Here is a 19,058-nt window from a genome sequence, read left to right as displayed (position 1 = left end):
TGTCTTCTCACTTGTCTTCGGTAGACAAGTGTGTAAAGTCTAAACGAACAGTTCAGAACATGGTGCAGAGGTTATCCTTTTAAAGTATTAAGGAGCACTCAACTTTGAGCAATGTCTAGATTATGAAAGAACAGGATGCATTATGACTTAATGTTTTAAAATGCATATAAGTTTATGTATTACAGTTGTGGTAAACTCAGGGATTAGTATAATTTTTCCTGGGCAGAGTGTTGTTATAAGGCTTATAATAATGACTGTTCTAGAAATTGTTCTAGTTAATTCTTTCCTTTGTGTAGTAATGATTATTTCCGAAAAACTATAAATTTTTCAATATTGGCTTGTTTGCTTAAATGACTAGTGAAGCTGGGCTTCCAAGCTCTGGGCTGCCTGAGTTCAGCACACGTAAAGGGCAGCTGAAGAGACAAACTTACGATTTGTTGAGTGTACAGAAAAAAATCTCATTTTAGGATAAAAACAAGCATGAGTTCATGTATCTTTGTTCGTAAGTAATTGTTACGGAAACTCTAACTTAATTGTACCAGGAAGCCCTTAGGCCAGTCTTTCAAGTGTGGAAAGGTTAAATCTGGTGTCCGGGCTAGAGGGCTGTACTGGTTTTGGCAGGTATAGAGGTAAATTTCTTCACAGTACGTTATGTAGGACTATGTAGGCAAAGCAGAAGAATTACCTAAACTCTTCATCTCCACCCATGAGTTCTCTTAATTTTACTCTTCTGATTCTTCCCTTTCCCTTGTGGGGTAGAACGTGAGCAAGCAAATGACAGCTGGGGTTATACCAAACAAGGGCTAATATAGGGATTGGGTAGCGTAATGTTCCTAGTTTAGGTGTGTTCATGCCCTTCTGAAACTGTAGCAGTTTGGCTTAAGTGGACTTATGCAGGTGTTCCTATTTTCAGGCATGCTATTTTCAGGTTGCGTTTAAAGGATTTGGAACTACAGGTGATACGGTGGAGGGTTGAGATCTCCGCTGTTTCAACTAGTTTCATAATCTCAGTTCCAGCATGATAGTAACTGCACAGGTTGAAAACAAAATTTTTTATTTTCTCATTATCCTTAAGTCTTGTTCAGAAAATTGTATCATGGAACAGAGCAGTATGCAGATTTCTTGAATTAAGGTCGGTGATGATCCTGTTACTTCTCAGCTTGAGGTTTGTAGACCTTTTCCATACTGCCTCTGTAAAAAGTCCATGGGGAAAAAGACTTTGAGAGGTTAGTTTGAGCTGTTAGTGGGCTTGTATTAGCTATATTAGAGCCACACCTCTTATAAGAAAAAAAAAATCTGAAATTTGGTGCAAAAGTCTTCCAAGCAGTTATATTACTCATAGTGCCTGGAAGTGGAACATGTGTTTTTACCCTTCCGGAAAAGTGTGAATAAGTGGTACAACCCTTACAAGACAGGGATAGTCTACCCCAACAGTTGCGACAAAAAAACCCCAAACAAACAAACCATTTTTTAGGAGTAAGTCTCCCATGCTCTCAAATACTTGGCTTTGCTCACTTCATTTGCTTTCAGCTAGGTGGTTGCTTCAGTGCACTTGCTGTGGTTTTGTCCTGTGTTTTGTGTGTGAAAGTTGAATTCAGTAAGTCTTATTCAGGTAGATGGTTTAATTGTGGCTTTGGCCATGGAATTAAAATGGACGAAAAGGTAAGAATAGTAAAATTTGCTCGTACAGAGTGATTTTTACCAACTTGGCTACTCCCTGTCTTTAGTAGTTTTTAGAAGTTCTTTTAAATGACTGCTTCTGAGGGCAGCTGGAGCACGAAATTCAGTAGCTAGGAGTTGATTTACTGTGTAGCTTTATATAACAGGCAGGCTATTTTAACTCCAGCTCAGTGCGGCAATGGTGTGGTTTTGCTTTCAGGCTAGAGTGGTTATGTTGCTGCGTCGGTTTATAGGGTAAGCATGCACAAATTTACAGTTGAAGTGCCCTGAGAATCTCAGGATACAACTAGAATAAAAATAAGTAATTTATGAAAAGTAGTAAAATCGTGCTGCTTTTGCCTTTTTTTGAAAAGCAACTTAACTTTTAAGTTTTATTGCAGTGGTTTTTTGTCCTAGAAAGTGAGTGCTCACAACGTAGAAGTGTATTTGATTTAAGGAATAACGTTGGAATTCTCTAAATGCAGGCAGTAAAATTGCAGAGATTAGTGTTGGAGTTTCATTACTTCAATTCTGGAGCATTTAATTAGAACATTACAGGCGTTTCCCTGTTTCCACACAGCGAGCTGACGCTTCACCCACCAGGTTCTTTACTTCCTATTGCTGTCTTGTACTGCTTCCCCAGGTTCTTCTGTTCTTAAGGGCATCTCCATGTCTGTTAAAGACTCTCCCAGTACAAGATAGTTAAATGCCTTATCATCACTCTTCTCACCCTGCTCCCCCCCCAGCAGCTGTGCCACGTTCTGCTTTTATTTGTTATATTGTAGATGCTCCTTCTGCCCTGTATGCTCTCAGTTTTTCTTTCTGTCCCGGAAATGGTCTGGTAAGAAACAAAAGTTATGCAGTGTTTTGCAAGATCAAGTGGAGTAAGTGGTTTAGTAATTCCCTTTCTCATAATCTGACTCATAACATGAAAATGGATGTTCCTACTTAAAATCACTTTTTAAAAATAATTTTTGACACACCATGTGGCAAAACTGTTAGTCTTTTTGTTGTTTTTAAGTGAACTACTGATGCAGTTTTTTAGAAATTAATTTCAAAACTGCTCCTGCATGTATTTTCAATATCGTACAAGATTAAATACATCAGAGTTTGTTTTTTAGGTCTTTGTTTCACTTTTTTTATTCTACATTTACAGGAAATTTTTCTATAGTAAATCAACTTTTGATTCACAGTCCAAAATTTTTGGGTTTGAGTGCAGATTTAAAGTACGGGATGCTTTTAACAGCGAGGGCATGTAGGAGGGAAATTGAGCTAACTGTTCTTTTCCTTATTGTCTTCCTTCTTAAATCTCAAAATTGTGATACACACCAAACTCTTATTTAAAAGCATATCTAGTATATGATTCAGCATCTTGCTATTAATTGTTTGATTGTTAGACTTCGTAAGTTTATAAGCTGCTGAACTTAAAAATTTTGTCTGCCAAGAAGTTGTTTGTAATGGAAAGCTTTAATTGTCCGTGAACCCACTAGTACAATGGAAGTACTTTAGCAAGAGAAACCTACGTGGAAATACGAAAAATTGTTTTACAGCCTCAATGAAATTCATTAAGGAACTGGATTTTGAGTACAATCTTAAAAAAACAAACAAATGCCAAAACCCCCCCTAAAAAACCCCAACCGAGACTACTTTAAATACTGATTTGCAAGTTAAAAGGCCCTTTTAGAATTTATCGTCTACTGTCCCAGCATTATTTTGTCAAAAAATAAATATAATGACACTGCAGTATTTATATTCTAACTAAACAATTGTGTGCTTGCACACAGAGTGCACTTAAATACTTACATATGCAAGGAAAACCTAAATACTGAGACTTCCAGTGAAGTACGTACTCACTTTGCCCCACTGTTCCCCCAGCATGAGCTTTTCTTGCCGGCTGGCTCAGACAGTCTTCTAGAAATGATGTAGGATGTCTTGCTTCTTGACTTACTGTGGATTGCTACAAATTTTGGTGGATTCTTCTTGTCTTCTTGACAGGCAGGAAAACATGAAGCCATTGTAAAAAATGTACATGATCTCCTTGCAAAATTAGCTTGGGATTTCTCTCCTGAACAGCTTGATCACCTGTTTGATTGCTTTAAGGTAACTATGCATGTTTTGACTGTATTCAGGAGATGGGTTATAAAGTTGGATACAGATCTGTGAGTTTAAATATCTGCTTCTTACTTCAGATATGAGCAGTTTCCTTGTGTTAAAAGACTTCTGAATGTGTAGCAACGATTATACTATTTTAACGGACAGTTTTGTTTTCAGAGTTTTAAATGCTTTTGGGTAGTGCATGTCTGTTGAGGCCTGTCATTTAGCAGTCCTAGGAATATTTAATTTTTCAAATAAAAGAAGTTATTTATCTTGAATATATTTTTGCATTTGTTCCAAATCATTAAGTGGTGATTTAGTAAATAATGTTTTTATCCTAGCCATTGGAGCAGGTGTCATCGAGTCTACTGGGCATTACTGCTTTCGATATTTAAGTAGAGGAGAACAAGGACTTTTGTTCCCCGCTCCCCCAACTTCCTCTTTATCATGTAATAGTTTTTCTCTGGTTAACATAGATACAGAATGAAACAGTCTCAGGTATATAGTCTTGAATGTTTATAAACACACATAATGATTGAAATCACAAAACAGCTTGTTCCTGGAAGTTTATGTTATTCACTGGCCTTTTGTGTTTGCTAACATGAACATTTGTAGCTTCCAGTACCAGTGGTGCTGTCTGACTTGTTTTACTGTTTTGCTTTTAGGAGATGATCTGCTCTACTAGAAAACATAAGCCAACTTTGGACTCTGTTTTCTGTTTTTAGATAAATACATTATAGTCACATTTTGGCTTACATAAAATTGGTGCTCTGAGTAGTGGGGGTCCTCTGGTTTGGTGAATATGGATCTAATGTTCTGTAATCCAGAAGCTGAACTAAATGCTCAAAAATCCTGTGTGTCTGATCTTGAGAGAAGGATATGAAGTAATGCTATACTGGAAACTTACTCAGAAAAAGGTTAACATAACGTAAAGGACATTTGTTTCAGTCAGATTGAGAGGCATGATACTAAAATTCTACGCATTTAGTGATTCTAAGTTATTTGCAAAGTCTTCATAAGCACAACAGTTTTGAGAAAGTGTTTGCAAAAACATCTGAGTCCACTCTGTTTTGACTGTTGGTGAACTTTTCAATGGTAATGTTAACTTCTACGAGCACATGTGATCTTTGTTTAAAGATCCTTTTATTTTTTTAAACCTCAAGTTGAGTAAACTGTAGCTGTGAATAATAAGAGCTGTTCAGTGGTGTTTGACTTACGTAGAGATCGAATGCACTATTTTAATGAAAGAAATTAATATGGAAGTTCTTTATATAGTTGCATCACTATTGTTGCATCATTTGCTAATGGTGCGGATTATGTGTGGAATTAAAAAACCTGATTATTATATAAAATATTTTCTTAGGCAAGTTGGACAAATGCAAGTAAGAAACAGCGTGAGAAACTACTCGAGTTAATTCGACGGCTTGCAGAAGATGACAAGGATGGTGTGATGGCACACAAAGTGCTGAACCTTTTATGGAATTTGGCTCATAGTGATGATGTACCAGTTGATATCATGGACCAGGCTCTTAGTGCTCATATTAAAATCTTAGATTACAGCTGTTCACAGGTAGGTAATCTGGTATGTTCTATTGTGGAACTAGTCACTGACAGTTTCCTTCTGTGCCCCATGAAAAATTCAAGGGATTTGACAAAAATGTTTCTTATCATAGGTTGGTGTTATTCTACCAACATCCAGGTGGTTTTAAAACATTACAGGACAATATTTTAAATAACACAGTTCATACTTTAGTTGGAAAGTGTGAAATACATCAGTTTGCTTGTCTTGTTGCAACTGGTGACATACTGTAGTGACTACGCTGGAGGAATTGGAAAAGAACCTTAACAAAGTAAATAAGGAGAGAGGAAAAGCAGCTCCCCTCTTGTCTTTGGTTTTTTTCTGAACTCGATTGTGGCAATTTGTGTGGGGTTGTTTGCCTTTTTTTTTTTTTTTTTTCAGTAAGTCCTTATATGTCTTATATAATATTAGAAAGGACCTAGCAATAGACAGCAAAAACTATTCTATGCTCTCCTTCCTCACCCAAACTTTTGTGTAAGTCTGCTAGAACAAGAATTTATTGTGGTTTAAAATTAATTCATGATCTGTCTTAACAGCCACTGACAGGTTTTGTTTTTTAGTTTTTAAGAAACAGTTTCTCATTGTTTATTGATACTTTATAGCAGTTTACTCTGAGAACCAGTGAGTGGAAATAAGTGAAAGAAGGGTTTTCTTAAATGTACGCTGAATGCTTGAGTGTTTGAAGGCAGAGAGTTTGTAACACGCTGATAACTGCTGCCAACATGCACTGCTGCTCAGATACTTTTCTTATGCTTGTATGTTTCAGAACTCAGTTGATCCAGTATTTGCGTGGCTTTGTATGTTCTGTTTTTCTTGGAAACAAAATGAGGGAATTATGGTAGTTTCTGCAATATACTTGATTTTGATTGTAAGTTCTTGTTCTTTAAGGATCGAGATACACAAAAGATCCAGTGGATAGACCGTTTTATAGAAGAGCTTCGCACAAATGACAAATGGGTCATTCCTGCACTGAAACAAATTAGAGAAATTTGCAGTTTGTTTGGTGAAGCACCACAAAACTTGAGGTAAGAATGGAATATAAAGAAAATTTTGTCTTTTAAAAGTTGAACGGGTTGGAATGAGGCAATTTTTTTTTTTTAACAAGAGGCAGTGAATGCTTAGGTAGAATCATAACCTGTATTTTAAGATGTTCTTGGGTTTGTTTTAATGTGTGTAAATAGTCTTTAAAAATTCAGATGCCTGGGTTAAGTATAAGATCATTACCTGTTTCCCCAAACATGCTTTTATTCATTTTTAGATCAGTAGTCTGATCTGTGGAAGATCTGGGTTTGTTTTTCTATTATCTATGGATTTCCCTGCCTAAGAATGGAATTGGCTTACAAAGTATAAATGTATTTTATGTGCATATATGTATGTATGCACACAAGTGTACCCATCCCTGTTCTTTGACGATAAATTTATACAGGCCGTAAACATATACAGGTGCATAAACATACTTGAAATCAAAGGTGACTTTTTTGTCTGGGGAAAAAAAGAATCAGTAGAGTATTGTCATGAATGGAAGAGATTAAAAACGTGTTGGGTTTGTTTTACTGGGTTTTCTTTGTTTTGTTTGTTTTTAAAAGAAAGGAAAAAAAGAAAAGCCATTGTCTGTTGCACTTGTTAAAATGTACATGTTTGTTTTATCTTGTATGTCTTTTCACTACAGAAGCACCTGAGGTTCTGTGCCTCTTAACAGTTTTTGTATCCGTATCAGAATTTTCACAAACACCAGAAAAATGTTGTTTGATTATCTGTGCTGCATAATGTGTTTGTTATGATTCTTGTAAGCTGGTAAAATATTCAAATCAATGTTGCTGTTACAGTCTGCTTACAGGAAGGATCAGGGCAGGGAAAGCTGAGAAAAATGAGCCTTCAGTTTACATAATGCTGTTTTCTTACTGATAAGGAGTTGCACTTTTGGCCTTTGGAGATTTCTTTATTCATTTGGTTTGCAACATCCTTCTCAATTTTCATAACATTTTAATCTTTTACAGTTTGACTTTAATGATTGTTGGAAGTTTTTTCAACAAGGTCACAAAGTTACTTGCTTATTAGCAAATAAATCTGTTTTCTGTGTCTTGGAGTCCTTAACATTTACCATGCTGTAAGATGTGGGCAAGTAATTATCGAAGCAGAGCTCATTTGAAACACTGATTAGGTTTCTGCTCTGGATTAATCTTGGGAGGAACCTAACTTTTGGTTGTGGAAATTTAGGTTCCTTGTATGGTATATGTAGTTAGATGACTTGAATATCTGTCTTTTTTTTGGTCAGATCATCTCTTCCTAAAATTTCAGGGAAGTCTGCATTGCAGTATGTCATAATACCTCATTTTTATGTAGAATTTAAAAACACATATAGCAGGAAAGTAAACTTTGAATTTAAAGTTTTAATCAAGGGACTTATAAAGACCTCTTCCGGAGGAGAAGTCTGTTAAAAAGATACTGTGTAGGAGAGTGTTTTAGTCAGGTAGTGTTCCTGCCTAAGTGACTGGACAACCTAGTGAGTGAAAACAGCAGTTTGAAGTAATCAATGACTTCCCAGTCCTGTGAGTTTTCTGATAACTCTTAACTTTGGTACAGTTTGGAAATTGTAATGTATGCATCCACTACCTGTTCCGATCAGCTTTCCTTGCCTGACTTAAAACTTGAATCTCTTCACATGCTTCTAAAATTTGGATCAAAACCAGATGAAAACAAATACTTGTGACAGCTCCCTCAAACGCATTTCACAGAGCTTTCTGTGTGCAGCACTGATCCTGTAATCTATATACTGCTCGTCTGGGTGGTTCAGAAGATTGGCACTGGCAGTTAAAAGTTTGGTCTGGATCAACTAAAGCTGCTGATTCTTGGCAAAAATAGATTGTCTTTTGCCATTGGCACTGTAGAGATTCTTCTAAGGAGGATTTAATTGTTGGTAGTTATTCATGCAGATGAGCAAAGTGACAACTTGGTTATACAATTGCTTTGGCGAATTTTAACTCATGACCACAAAGAAATGCTATGTGTTTTGGGAAGTTTAACTTAACCAGAATTGCACCAACATTGAGAAAATACTTCTGTTTAGGTGCAAGGATTCTTACAAGTGCAAGGATACTTACTAATATTTCTTACTCAACATACTGACCAGATAATTAATCACCTTAATTTTCACTGTGTTGGCTGATGGGAGGTAGAGCCTCCTGTAGACAATTTCAGTACTGAAGTTTGACCTGTTCTACTCATGCAGTATAGGATTGGTCTCCCAAATTACCTGCCCAGAAGAAGAGCATTGAGAGGACCTTCTGAAAGAGTTCATGTGTTCTATTAGTGTTTGAAGGCAACGATGTCACTTTTCAGGTCACTTTTCAACCTAAATAGTAGAATTTGTTGAGTTTAGTCACTACTGTTTGGACCTTTAACATTTGCTTTTAATGATACATATTGTTTATTTATTGACCTAGCAGAACAGCTCTCAACTTCAAAAGCTGAGTTACATGTGCTGTACTCTGCTGAGCAAGTTATATGTGCAGATACTTTATTTAAATACATTTTAATTAAACGTTTGCAATTTCGCATTTGTCACTTTGCCAGTATTTTTCTAATAAGTATGCATGCTAACCATGAAGTGTCCTATTTAGTATTTCCAAAGTACTTTAGCATCCCTTTCAAAATGCTGATTTTTCTTACTTGCTTTTGATAATCATTCAGTAAAAACGCAATGAAAAGATGTGTTTTCCTGTTAACTTTAATTTTTTTTATACTAATTTCAATTATTACTAAAGGAATGTTTCCCAGTGGCAACATCATCATATAGCCTAACATCAGATGTTTAAGGAATAATTCTATAGTTGCATGTGGAGTATGCTTTAATTCTAGAAAGCTAGAAAGACTTGTCAGATCAGCTGTTTTTCTGTGCCTAAAGACTTCCCTTTGACTCCATCCTAGCAGCTGATCAAGATAACATCTTAAATGTTGCTCACAAAGTCTGTAGCAACTCACAGCTCCTAATTCTGGTTATTACAGTTATTCAGTTTTCAGACGTAGAGTTGCTAACCAAGGTGCAGAATACCCTGACTTGCTTCCATTTTTTCCTGTAGCTGCTTCATCATATGTATTTCCCAAATAGTCACTGTTCTTACTGTTATCCTTTGTAAATGCATCTCTCTAGATAGAGGTACCATCTTGCATAGCTGCTGAAATAGAGACATTGACTGTTTTGCTCTTTTTGCTGCTGGATTATGCTGAGCAAGGAGGGGTGGTGGAGATGGAACAAAGTGTAATGGAAAAGTTTCTGAAAGTGAAAGCAGAGGATGTTCTTTCTGGGTATATGAAGTTTTGTAGTTTTGTACATTTTCTTCCGCCATCCTTCTATCCATTTTGTTTTCTTGCCAACAAATGTCTGCATTTTTTTTTTTAAATGCAGCAGTTTGTGTTTTTAAGTGCCTCTGTCAGGCTGTTTTGGAAAGCTCTGCTTATTATGAAATTTAATCTTCTGAAGACCTCTGTGCTTAACTGGCCAAATTCTGTTGGTTGTGGATAACAAAATGATTGGAAGGATGTTGATGACTTCTGTCTTTTAAACCCAAATTGACAGTGATCTTTGGCCCAGTGAATCAGTTTATCTGTTGTTGTTAGAGCCACAGTGGTTATCAGCTGCAAGATCTTTATCAGCTGATGCTGGAACTGGGGGGGTTTTGCCTTCTCTACTGTTCTCAGAAGATGTGGCAATACAGTAGAATGCTATAAGTCATGTAGTGTGAAGACTTTGTTTCCCGGGAAGGATGAGAATTCCTATCTGTAGTCCATTCCATAGATCTACTTTCCCAAGTGTTGAAGGAAAGGAGAACAGTTCTGAAATCAAATTTATATCGCTTCAGGGCAGGCTATGGGGTGAGCTGAGTTGCAATACAATGAGAAAGCCTCTCCTCCCACCTCCTGCCCTGTTTTGTTTTTCTTTTTTCTTTTTCTTCCTCTCTTTACTGTGGAAGAGCAGCACAAGTTTGCATTGTTTAAGCAGCCAAGATCAGTGCTCTGATCTATATAAGCTGAAACATTTTGAGATTGTTCTGCAGGGATGATTAGTCCCTAAGTTCTAGAATTTGATAGTATTCATTGCATGGGGGTTTTGGACCCAAGCTCTGTTTTTTCTCTTGCAGTTTTGTAATCTAAATATATCTAGTATCTAAGAGCAGCATTTTTGGTCAGATCTTTATAGTAGAGTTAAATTATAATTAATTACTTATTTGGGGTATTTCTTTTTTTGAACTTTTATGTTTTTTCTTAGACTACATGCTCTGTGTAACTGCTTTTTTATGTTTGTACCAACCTTTTTTTCAGATAGATACTGTTAGAGGAAAACAAAAAATGTAGAATTGTGCAAGGTTTTTTTAAGTATTGGAAGAATTGGCATAATTATTGGTTACTGTTCTTTCACTGTTTTTTTAAGACTGTGAGCTTTCATTTTGGAAATTGACCTAGTTCTGGTATTTTAATATTAAATTTGGAACAGAACACTAGATGGGTGTTGCGGAAACTGCGGTTGCGTGTATTGTAGTTATACTACAGTTGAGGATCTCTTTCTTTACTATGAAGTTTGTGGGCAGGTGTTTCTACTCCTATATTGCTGCAGGTATTCTCCCTCCAGCACACTGAAGTGCTCAGATTGCTTTGATATTTTTCATGTGAACTGTAACTGTATAATCCTCATAAATTCACTGCTTTTAATAACTGGTAAGAACTGTTGATGTGTCAGAAGAAAAAAAATACTGTCAGATTTGTATTAGAGATCTTCTAGGACAAATTGGAGCTTGCATCAAAGATGAATTTCTTAAATTGATTTCTGAACTGTTAGGCACAAGACTTCTTCACTTTTCTTATAACACTGTATTTTAATTTCAGCCAAACTCAGCGAAGTCCCCATGTGTTTTACCGACATGACTTAATCAATCAACTTCAGCACAATCATGCCCTAGTTACATTGGTTGCAGAAAATCTCTCTGCCTATATGGAAAGCATGAGGCAGTATGCTAAAGGTAAGTTTTCAAATAGAAATTGCCTCATAGATAGGGTTTATGAAAACTCCAGTTGAAAATAGAGATAAAAACAAATGCTCATAATGAAATAAATATTAAGCTTATTTGTTCAATTTTCGAGCATCTGTGGTATTGATAGACTTTGTGGTGTCTCATTGGGCAAGAAAAACTTATAATGTTGACATTTTGTTTCATAAAGGAAAAGCTGGTGTGTTTTACAGCAGAATATGGGGAAGCGGCAGCTCTTATTTATCTGTGGATTGATAAACATCATCTTGTCCTACTTAGACTAGGGTAGACATTTTTGTGGAAAGTCCTCATAATAATATTGGATTTTGTCCCACTTCTGGTTTTGATTGGCTCCTTTGAGAAGTTTTTTAATCACCTCTGTTTGAAGTCAGTGTTTGGAATTTGTCAAGGAGGACTTTAAACCACAGGGATACTGTTTGTTTTTACCACACAATTCCCATTTCTGTTTAGTTGCTTTCTCACTGCATTTTTTATCAGCAACACTTTGGCAGCGTATCATGTTAGTATTTATATATTTCAGCCTAAATTCAACTCTTCTTTGGTGAGTTTACACTCTTATTCTGGATTAGATCTCTAGCTACTGAGGTGGGAATAGGGAAATGAGGGAGAGTGGCGGACTGGGAAGAGTGTTGTTGCAGTAGACCACAGTATTTTATATACTAAATTAAGCCGCCAGAAGTGAGAGGAGGAGATTTATGCACACCCCCCACCTAGTACCAACTGGAGCTAGGGACGAGTCTACCCTGACATCAGAACACCCTACCAGCCTTCCAGTCACATCTCAAAAATGACACAGTGTGTGACAGAGGAATTCAGTGTAGGTTGTGTAGGGAGGATAGGATACTTGCACATGGTGAAGTGTGTGCGTGTCTTCCAGTGCTTGGGTAAGTGCCTAGACACCTTTAATTTTGGAATTCATTTAGCTTTGGAGTACTTGATGAAGGATAGCCAAAATATGTCCTTGAAGACTTGTTTGAATAACGGTGCTATATGAAGATGATCGCTTCAGCCGTATATAGGTCAATGAGAATGACAATTAAGCTAAATCTGTATTAACTTTCTTAATTAATGATAGCATTGTACTAATTAATATGAAAATAGTACTAAATGCTTTATTGTGTTCTCAAGCCATAGTGTCTCAGGCTTAGTCTTCTCCAGGAGGGTGGAATAAAACAAGTATTATTTCATGTACTTTCTGTAAGCTGTTGGAGTGCTGTTAAACTTTGCTGAAGTGATGCAAAAAAACGCAGTTTCATTTATAATGAACTTTGCAACTTAACTATGTGGAGAGCTGAGAGTCTGTGATTCTTGGCCAGCTTTAAACCTGGGGTTTGGCCTCAGGATTGAGAAGGAAACATAATCAAGAACTATATTCTAATGCAATGTTGTCGTTGTCGAAAAATAGCCTACACATACTCTTAATGTATGAACTTATTATTCATTAATTTCAGTTAATTTTGAACTCCGAACCCAGAAGGTCATTTTTGACATTATGGTTTACCTATCAAATTGTGATTTTGGCAGAAGAATTAGGCTGATGTCTTGCACGATTCTTTTCTTGTGCCAAAGAACAGGTCCCACTGCCCTGCCCCTCCTCAACTATAATGACTCAGTAAAGCAGTAAAATAATGATTTCGGCACAATGAGAAATGAAGTGTGCAAATAATTAAAAAGGAATCCAGTTGCAAAGCAATTAAATTCAGAACTTCTACTTGTTTGTATCAGATTACAAACCAAATGAACAAGTGTGGATTTTTTTTCCTGGATGCTTTATTACATGATTAAGGGCAGACAGAAAACGTGCTAATGTTTCAGATACTGTACTAAGACTGTAATTCACAGTTCTTGTGCAACTTCTCTATCAGTTTCAGTTTTAAATACTAAGCAGAGCAGAACTAGAGAACATGGGGAACAAAAATCCAGTTGCCCACATATATTTGGCAGTTAATGCCACAATTACTGTAATTTGTGGGGTTTTGTTTCCTAATTAGTTTTGAATTTGCCATATTTTGAAGGCTTCCGTTGTTGTGTTCTGTGGTAGAGAACGGTGTTCTTATTCTCCTGGTATTCACTAATGCATATTGTTTTCTATCATACCCTCTTTATATGTTTGCCTTGTTAAGGTTAAAGAAAAGCCTTCAGAATTTTTTCTGTGATCAATCACTTTCTCTTCTACTGAACTATCCTTTCCTATGAAGCAAACAGCTGTTTTTTTAAACAAATTACTATGCTGAGGTTCAGTAAAACGCAGGTAGAAGTTTGACTTCTTGCCTTATTTTCAAATTACTCAACTTCTGTAAAGCTTGTCCGTATCACAGGTGTTTATGCTGGGAAACTTGCAGTCAATAAAGTTGTTATATACTTCCCTCTAAGTGACCTCAAGTATATAGCTACTTAGGAAGGTGTTAAAGAACTGGAGTTGTGATTTCCTCTGGAGAGGAAAAACCCTAAAAATGGAAAACTGAAGTTTTTGTATCCTTTTAACTGACTTCTGAGTTCAAACCGACTACCTGAAATGAGGAAAAATGTATTTGAATAAGGAAAATGCAAGTTATTAACTGTTCTGTAATAATTCCATTATACTGAACAGTGAGCACATTTATCCACACGTAATTGTTGATTTGATTATAGACCTCAGCAGTGTTTGCCTATACCCCTTTTAATTTAGGATGAAATATTAACTGGTAGCAGGCTGCAGAGAATTATTTTCATACATCTTATTGGAAATTTATTGGGGTTTGAGTGGTTTTAATTCTGTTTAGACTAAAATCTTCAAACACGTCTTATCTTTTAAAGTCAGCACGTCTTTTCTGAATGTATTGTCTAATAAATTTTTTTATGTTTTCAGAGCATGGTGAATATGATCCTCAAACTGTAAGACCAGGAAGCAGATACAGTCATGTGCAGGAAGTACAGGAGCGACTTAACTTCTTACGGTTAGTTTTAACTTGAACATTGTTTAACTTCTGTGAGAATACTTTAAAGAAAAGAACAACATTGGTACCTCCTGTCTAGCTTTAAGCTGCTGTGTTACCTTCTTCCAAAATTCAGATGCAAAAATAAAGCAAATGTTTTTGTTTTCGTTTGGTGGTTTGTTTTTGGTTTTTTCCCCAGAGGGCTTCTGTGTTAGTATTGGAATATTCAAATAAAGTTTACTAGGATCTTTGCAATCCAAGGCTCTGATTCTGCACTAAGATTTGTATGAGCTTTTTTTTGTCCATGTGCAGAACCCTGCTGACTTGAATACAGTGTGCATGCGGATACAGTTACATACGTATTGGGGTAACTTAGCTGAAATTTTAAAATACTCCATGTGGGGTTATGTCCATGTGCCCTTAGTTGTTGTACAACACCAAATTTAAATGCATGATTGTAAACTGACGTATACTTTTGTCAGACACTGATTTTAGGTTGTCAACAACTGAGCCTTAGAAAGAGTTTAGAATAAAAAATTATTTGGATTACTTTTGACCTGACCAGCTGCTGTTTGAGCGAAATAGGAAAACAAAGGATCTCTGCTCATCACAGAGCTGCAGTATACTGATGATTTTTAGGCTGCGTACGAGTTAAACAATTGTTTAATGAAACTATACAATAGCATATGGATAGCAGTCTCAATTTATGACTCCTGTGTGTTTAAAAAATTTGACTTCCTTAAATTTAAGTTCACTACTTGGTAATGTAAAGGAATTACTTAAGTCACGTGGTTGTCAAATGTAGAATACGTAGGTAGCAATTTCTGAAAAGCAGTCCCATAACTTAGTCCCTGATTTCTTCTACATAGTAAAGATTTTGAATCACAAAAATTATTCTAAAGAAGTTCGATTGTAATTTGTTCTTCCTGAGTCATTTTAGTGTTAACTTTCAGAATTGCAGTTCTTAATTCTTTAATAATAATCTAACACAAATCTTAAAGAAAATTTAAAAATTCAGTTCATTGAGTTCTGCTTCTAGCTCTGTTCCCTAGAACTGATACTTTGTTTTGTGATTTTGCTACTAAAACACAGTGAATGATTGCAGAAGTAATTTCATCTCTTAGTTTAAAAGCCAGGTCTCAGTATGAGTAGTTTACATTAGGAGATGTGCATTTGTTTGAATATAATGTGTAAGCAATGCTTGGTATTTTTGTGTAAAGCATTTTTTGCTGAATTTTTGGTTTTTGTTTGGACTGTAAGGTCCTTGATTCATTCAAACTTACTAAGAAATCGTGGGGCTAATTATGAATGGCCCGGTAATGTAAATAAAGTTTTCAGGGTTGTACTTGTGATATATACATGTATAATATGCATATTTACCTTTTTGCCTGTACTATTTAATTATTTGTAACTCTAGATGTCTATTAGACAGTGCTGTTAATTGTCTCTTTGTTTTGCTCAAGATTTTTATTGAAGGATGGTCAGCTGTGGCTCTGTGCCCCTCAGGCGAAGCAAATATGGAAGTGTTTAGCTGAAAATGCGGTTTATCTTTGTGATCGCGAAGCCTGTTTTAAATGGTATTCCAAACTAATGGGGGATGAACCAGACTTAGACCCTGACATTAATAAGGACTTCTTTGAAAATAATGTGCTTCAGCTGGATCCTTCCCTATTAACAGAAAATGGAATGAAATGTTTTGAACGTTTCTTCAAAGCTGTGAACTGTCGAGAAGGAAAGCTAGTAGCAAAGAGACGAGCCTATATGATGGATGATCTGGAATTAATAGGATTAGACTACCTTTGGAGGGTGAGTTAAATGGAGGAAACATCTGGAAGATTAACTGCTAGGTTTTTCCCAGTCTCTTTTTACGCTTTTAGGAATGTGTGATTTATTAGTTATAGGCTGAAATTACGAAAAGCTGCTTTTTCAAACTAAATGCATGGATATTGGCTCTACTGTCTTCCCAGCAAGTATGAAAGTTGGTAATTTTGCAGGCTGATGTTTAGTGGAAAGTTATTTGAAACATCAAGTATATTTGTGTGTACACATGAGATTAAAAATTTGTCAATACTGTTGAAGAAGAAAGAATTGTTCCAGGTGAATTATCTGTAGGCTTCTTTCTCACGCACGTTAGAAATAAACTTTGTGTTTGTGCATTCCATAAGCCACTTGATGTAATTCAGTCTGGTATGATAAACTGGACTGATTCTAGATTACACCAAGCAATCACTGGTCTGATTCTTTCTCTGATATCCACATCCTTTTGCCTAAATGTGGTTGTAGTTTTTCAATAGGAAGATTGTAGCTTTCTGAAGCTTGCCAAATCAATTGGTGAAAAAATCAGTATCTAAGTTGATACTGAATTATTTGAGAGTGTTTCTAGTTTTCTAGAGCTGCGCTAGAACCCACAGTAGCACACCGTGTCACGATAATCACGGCTGTGTCTTGTAAAACGTGCTGTATATAAAGCCGCAGTCTTCAGTAATTTGGTTGTGGCTTGTTGAAGGGTTAGGTATTTTTATGACAGTGATAATAGTTAAAACCGAAGTAGATCACAATTTTTATACAAATAAGTTTTCACACGGAGTTTGCGTATGGAGTGCCCACGTAATGCTAGCATATCTTACTTGTTGGATCAGCTTACTTGGATCTGCCCTGCCACTTGGCAGCGAGACAGAATTCATGAAGCTTCAGCGCAGTGTCCTGCAGGAGTTGTCTATAACGACTGCTTTTAGACCTGGTGGCTAGTAATTAAAATGTAGATGATTAAGGTTAGAAACAACTCATTTGCCTGTCCCTCTTTCACCCACTCACAGCTATTTAAATAATTTAAAATTCTGTTTTTAAGTAATTGGTGATGTAGATAGTTTAAGCATCTGAAAAAATAGTTGTCTTACTCTCTGCAGCTAGTGAAAATGGAAATATGTGAAGTTGAATATGTAAACACTACTTGTATTCTGTTTATAAAGCATTGGCTTTTTTTGCTAACTCTGAACTCCTTTAAAGTAGTTAATTCTTAATTTTGACCCTTATAATTTAGTTGTATTGATTGTTTTTTGTAACTAAGCATTTTAATCATTTTCACCTCAAAATAACTAGATATACTGTTGTGTCAGGATACTTACATAGTAGTTTTGTTTTAATATTATGCTGGAAAGTTTTAAGGTATTCTAATGATTTTTTGTTGTTGTTGTGCTAGGTTGTGATTCAGGGAAATGATGACATCGCAAACAGAGCAATAGATCTTCTTAAAGAGATATATACTAATCTTGGCCCAAGGTTACAAGTTAATCAGGTAAAAAGCCAAACAAGCAACAAGAAAACTGGGATATAATATGATAGAAAAATAGCGATAAAATTCAGTTTGGTGATATTTTGATATTCCAAAACTTTGGAAACAGACAATGATTTTGATGTTTTGGAGAGTATACTCCCGAGTCCAACCATGAGGTTCTGGTCAGATGCAGAATTAAAAGTTTTTTTATGATATTTGCAGACTGAATTTTTTGTATTAAGTTGTTCTGTCATATTTCCTCTTTCTAATGATTAAACAGTTCATATCATATACTTAGGTAAGCCTTATGTTGAACTTGCAGTTGAGTGCTAGTATGTCCACTGGATGGGTCTGTAAAGTGTTTTCACAAACTAATCTAATCTTTTTTTTATGTCACGTCCCTTACAGAGGGTCTCAGATTTTCCATGTAATAGTCAAGCTGGGCTCTAGCAAATCAGATATTATCTCCTTATGTTAATATTTGCTGGGAACTACATTTCAGTGGACAGAGAGATAATGAATTTCCAAAAGATCAGAGCGAACTGTTGGGATTTCACTAATCTGGGGGGCAGTGTTGTCCTCCAGACAATCTCCAATTTGTAGCTTGCCAGTTGTATTTCTTAAAATTCCAATTTTCATACTTAGCCTCAAAAACACTTTTACAATCTTCAGAGCTGCCAGTCTGCTAGATGCAGCACAGCTCAGCTGCTCTAGGTGGTGGTGCATTTTCAGCCATCCAAGCTATATCCTACTGTAGTGGCATATGGGCTCTGTGCATCTTTCTTACTGTAGGTCTGGGCTTATTAAGCATGCATAGATCTGTCCATCTGCACATGGTTAGATCTGACACTTCGAGAAAGTGTAGGATTTACTTAATGTGCACACAAGTATTTTGTTTCAGTATGCTGAGAACTTCTCTATTTCTGAGCTGCCTCTAAGAAACTGGCTCCCGGACTGTGATTTACTGCCATAACTGTGACTGTTAATGTTTCTGTGGCAAGCTCTTACCTGGAGACACCACAAACTTTTTACAGTGATAATATAGGTTATATGTCATTCTAGGTCAGGAGCAAGGAAATGTTAGATATGAGGCAGAAGGAAGAGATTTGCTGCAGCTGCCACTATACTGAATCTAGCTGAAAATCCATTTCTGAAAACAGTGCTTCTGGAACTGGGTTATATGATTGGAGGGAGGGGCAAGGGAGGCAGGGGGCATAGTTCTGGTGGTCTGTAAGTGTTCTCTGTTTACTCTTACTGTAAAGTAAATTACAGTTTAGTGTTCTCTGTGCGAACTTCACTTCTGTTTAAGTACAGGTTTACACTGCACAGTTACAGCTACTGATGACAGGCGAAATTTTTGAAGCTCACACTAAATTACAGCAATTTATCAATGGGAGTTTATTCTAAAGTGGAATAAAACAGCTTTGTAGAGTATACTTGGGTTTGTTTTGGTTCGTGTGGTTTTGTTTGTTTTTTTTTTTAATTCCATCACT

General features: G+C 36.1%; 1 protein-coding gene across 2 annotated transcripts in view; it reads left to right on the top strand.

Annotated features, from left to right (window-relative positions):
* Window positions 1-19,058, top strand: part of LOC104494300 (probable ubiquitin carboxyl-terminal hydrolase FAF-X) — a 72,404-nt gene that overhangs the window by 11,685 nt on the left and 41,661 nt on the right. For both annotated transcript variants that reach the window (XM_010137114.1, XM_010137113.1), the window contains exons 10-16: window positions 3,655-3,759; window positions 5,117-5,323; window positions 6,221-6,357; window positions 11,213-11,346; window positions 14,225-14,312; window positions 15,755-16,097; window positions 17,491-17,586. In XM_010137114.1, the coding sequence (XP_010135416.1) occupies window positions 3,655-3,759; window positions 5,117-5,323; window positions 6,221-6,357; window positions 11,213-11,346; window positions 14,225-14,312; window positions 15,755-16,097; window positions 17,491-17,586 (1,110 nt within the window). The remainder of the gene's footprint in view (window positions 1-3,654; window positions 3,760-5,116; window positions 5,324-6,220; window positions 6,358-11,212; window positions 11,347-14,224; window positions 14,313-15,754; window positions 16,098-17,490; window positions 17,587-19,058) is intronic.

Source organism: Buceros rhinoceros, unplaced genomic scaffold, assembly GCF_000710305.1.
Source record: "Buceros rhinoceros silvestris isolate BGI_N320 unplaced genomic scaffold, ASM71030v1 scaffold7765, whole genome shotgun sequence".
Classification (NCBI taxonomy): Eukaryota; Metazoa; Chordata; class Aves; order Bucerotiformes; family Bucerotidae; genus Buceros; species Buceros rhinoceros.
The sequence above is the reverse complement of the archived record's forward strand: the minus strand, read 5'-3'. Positions and strand labels throughout refer to the sequence as shown.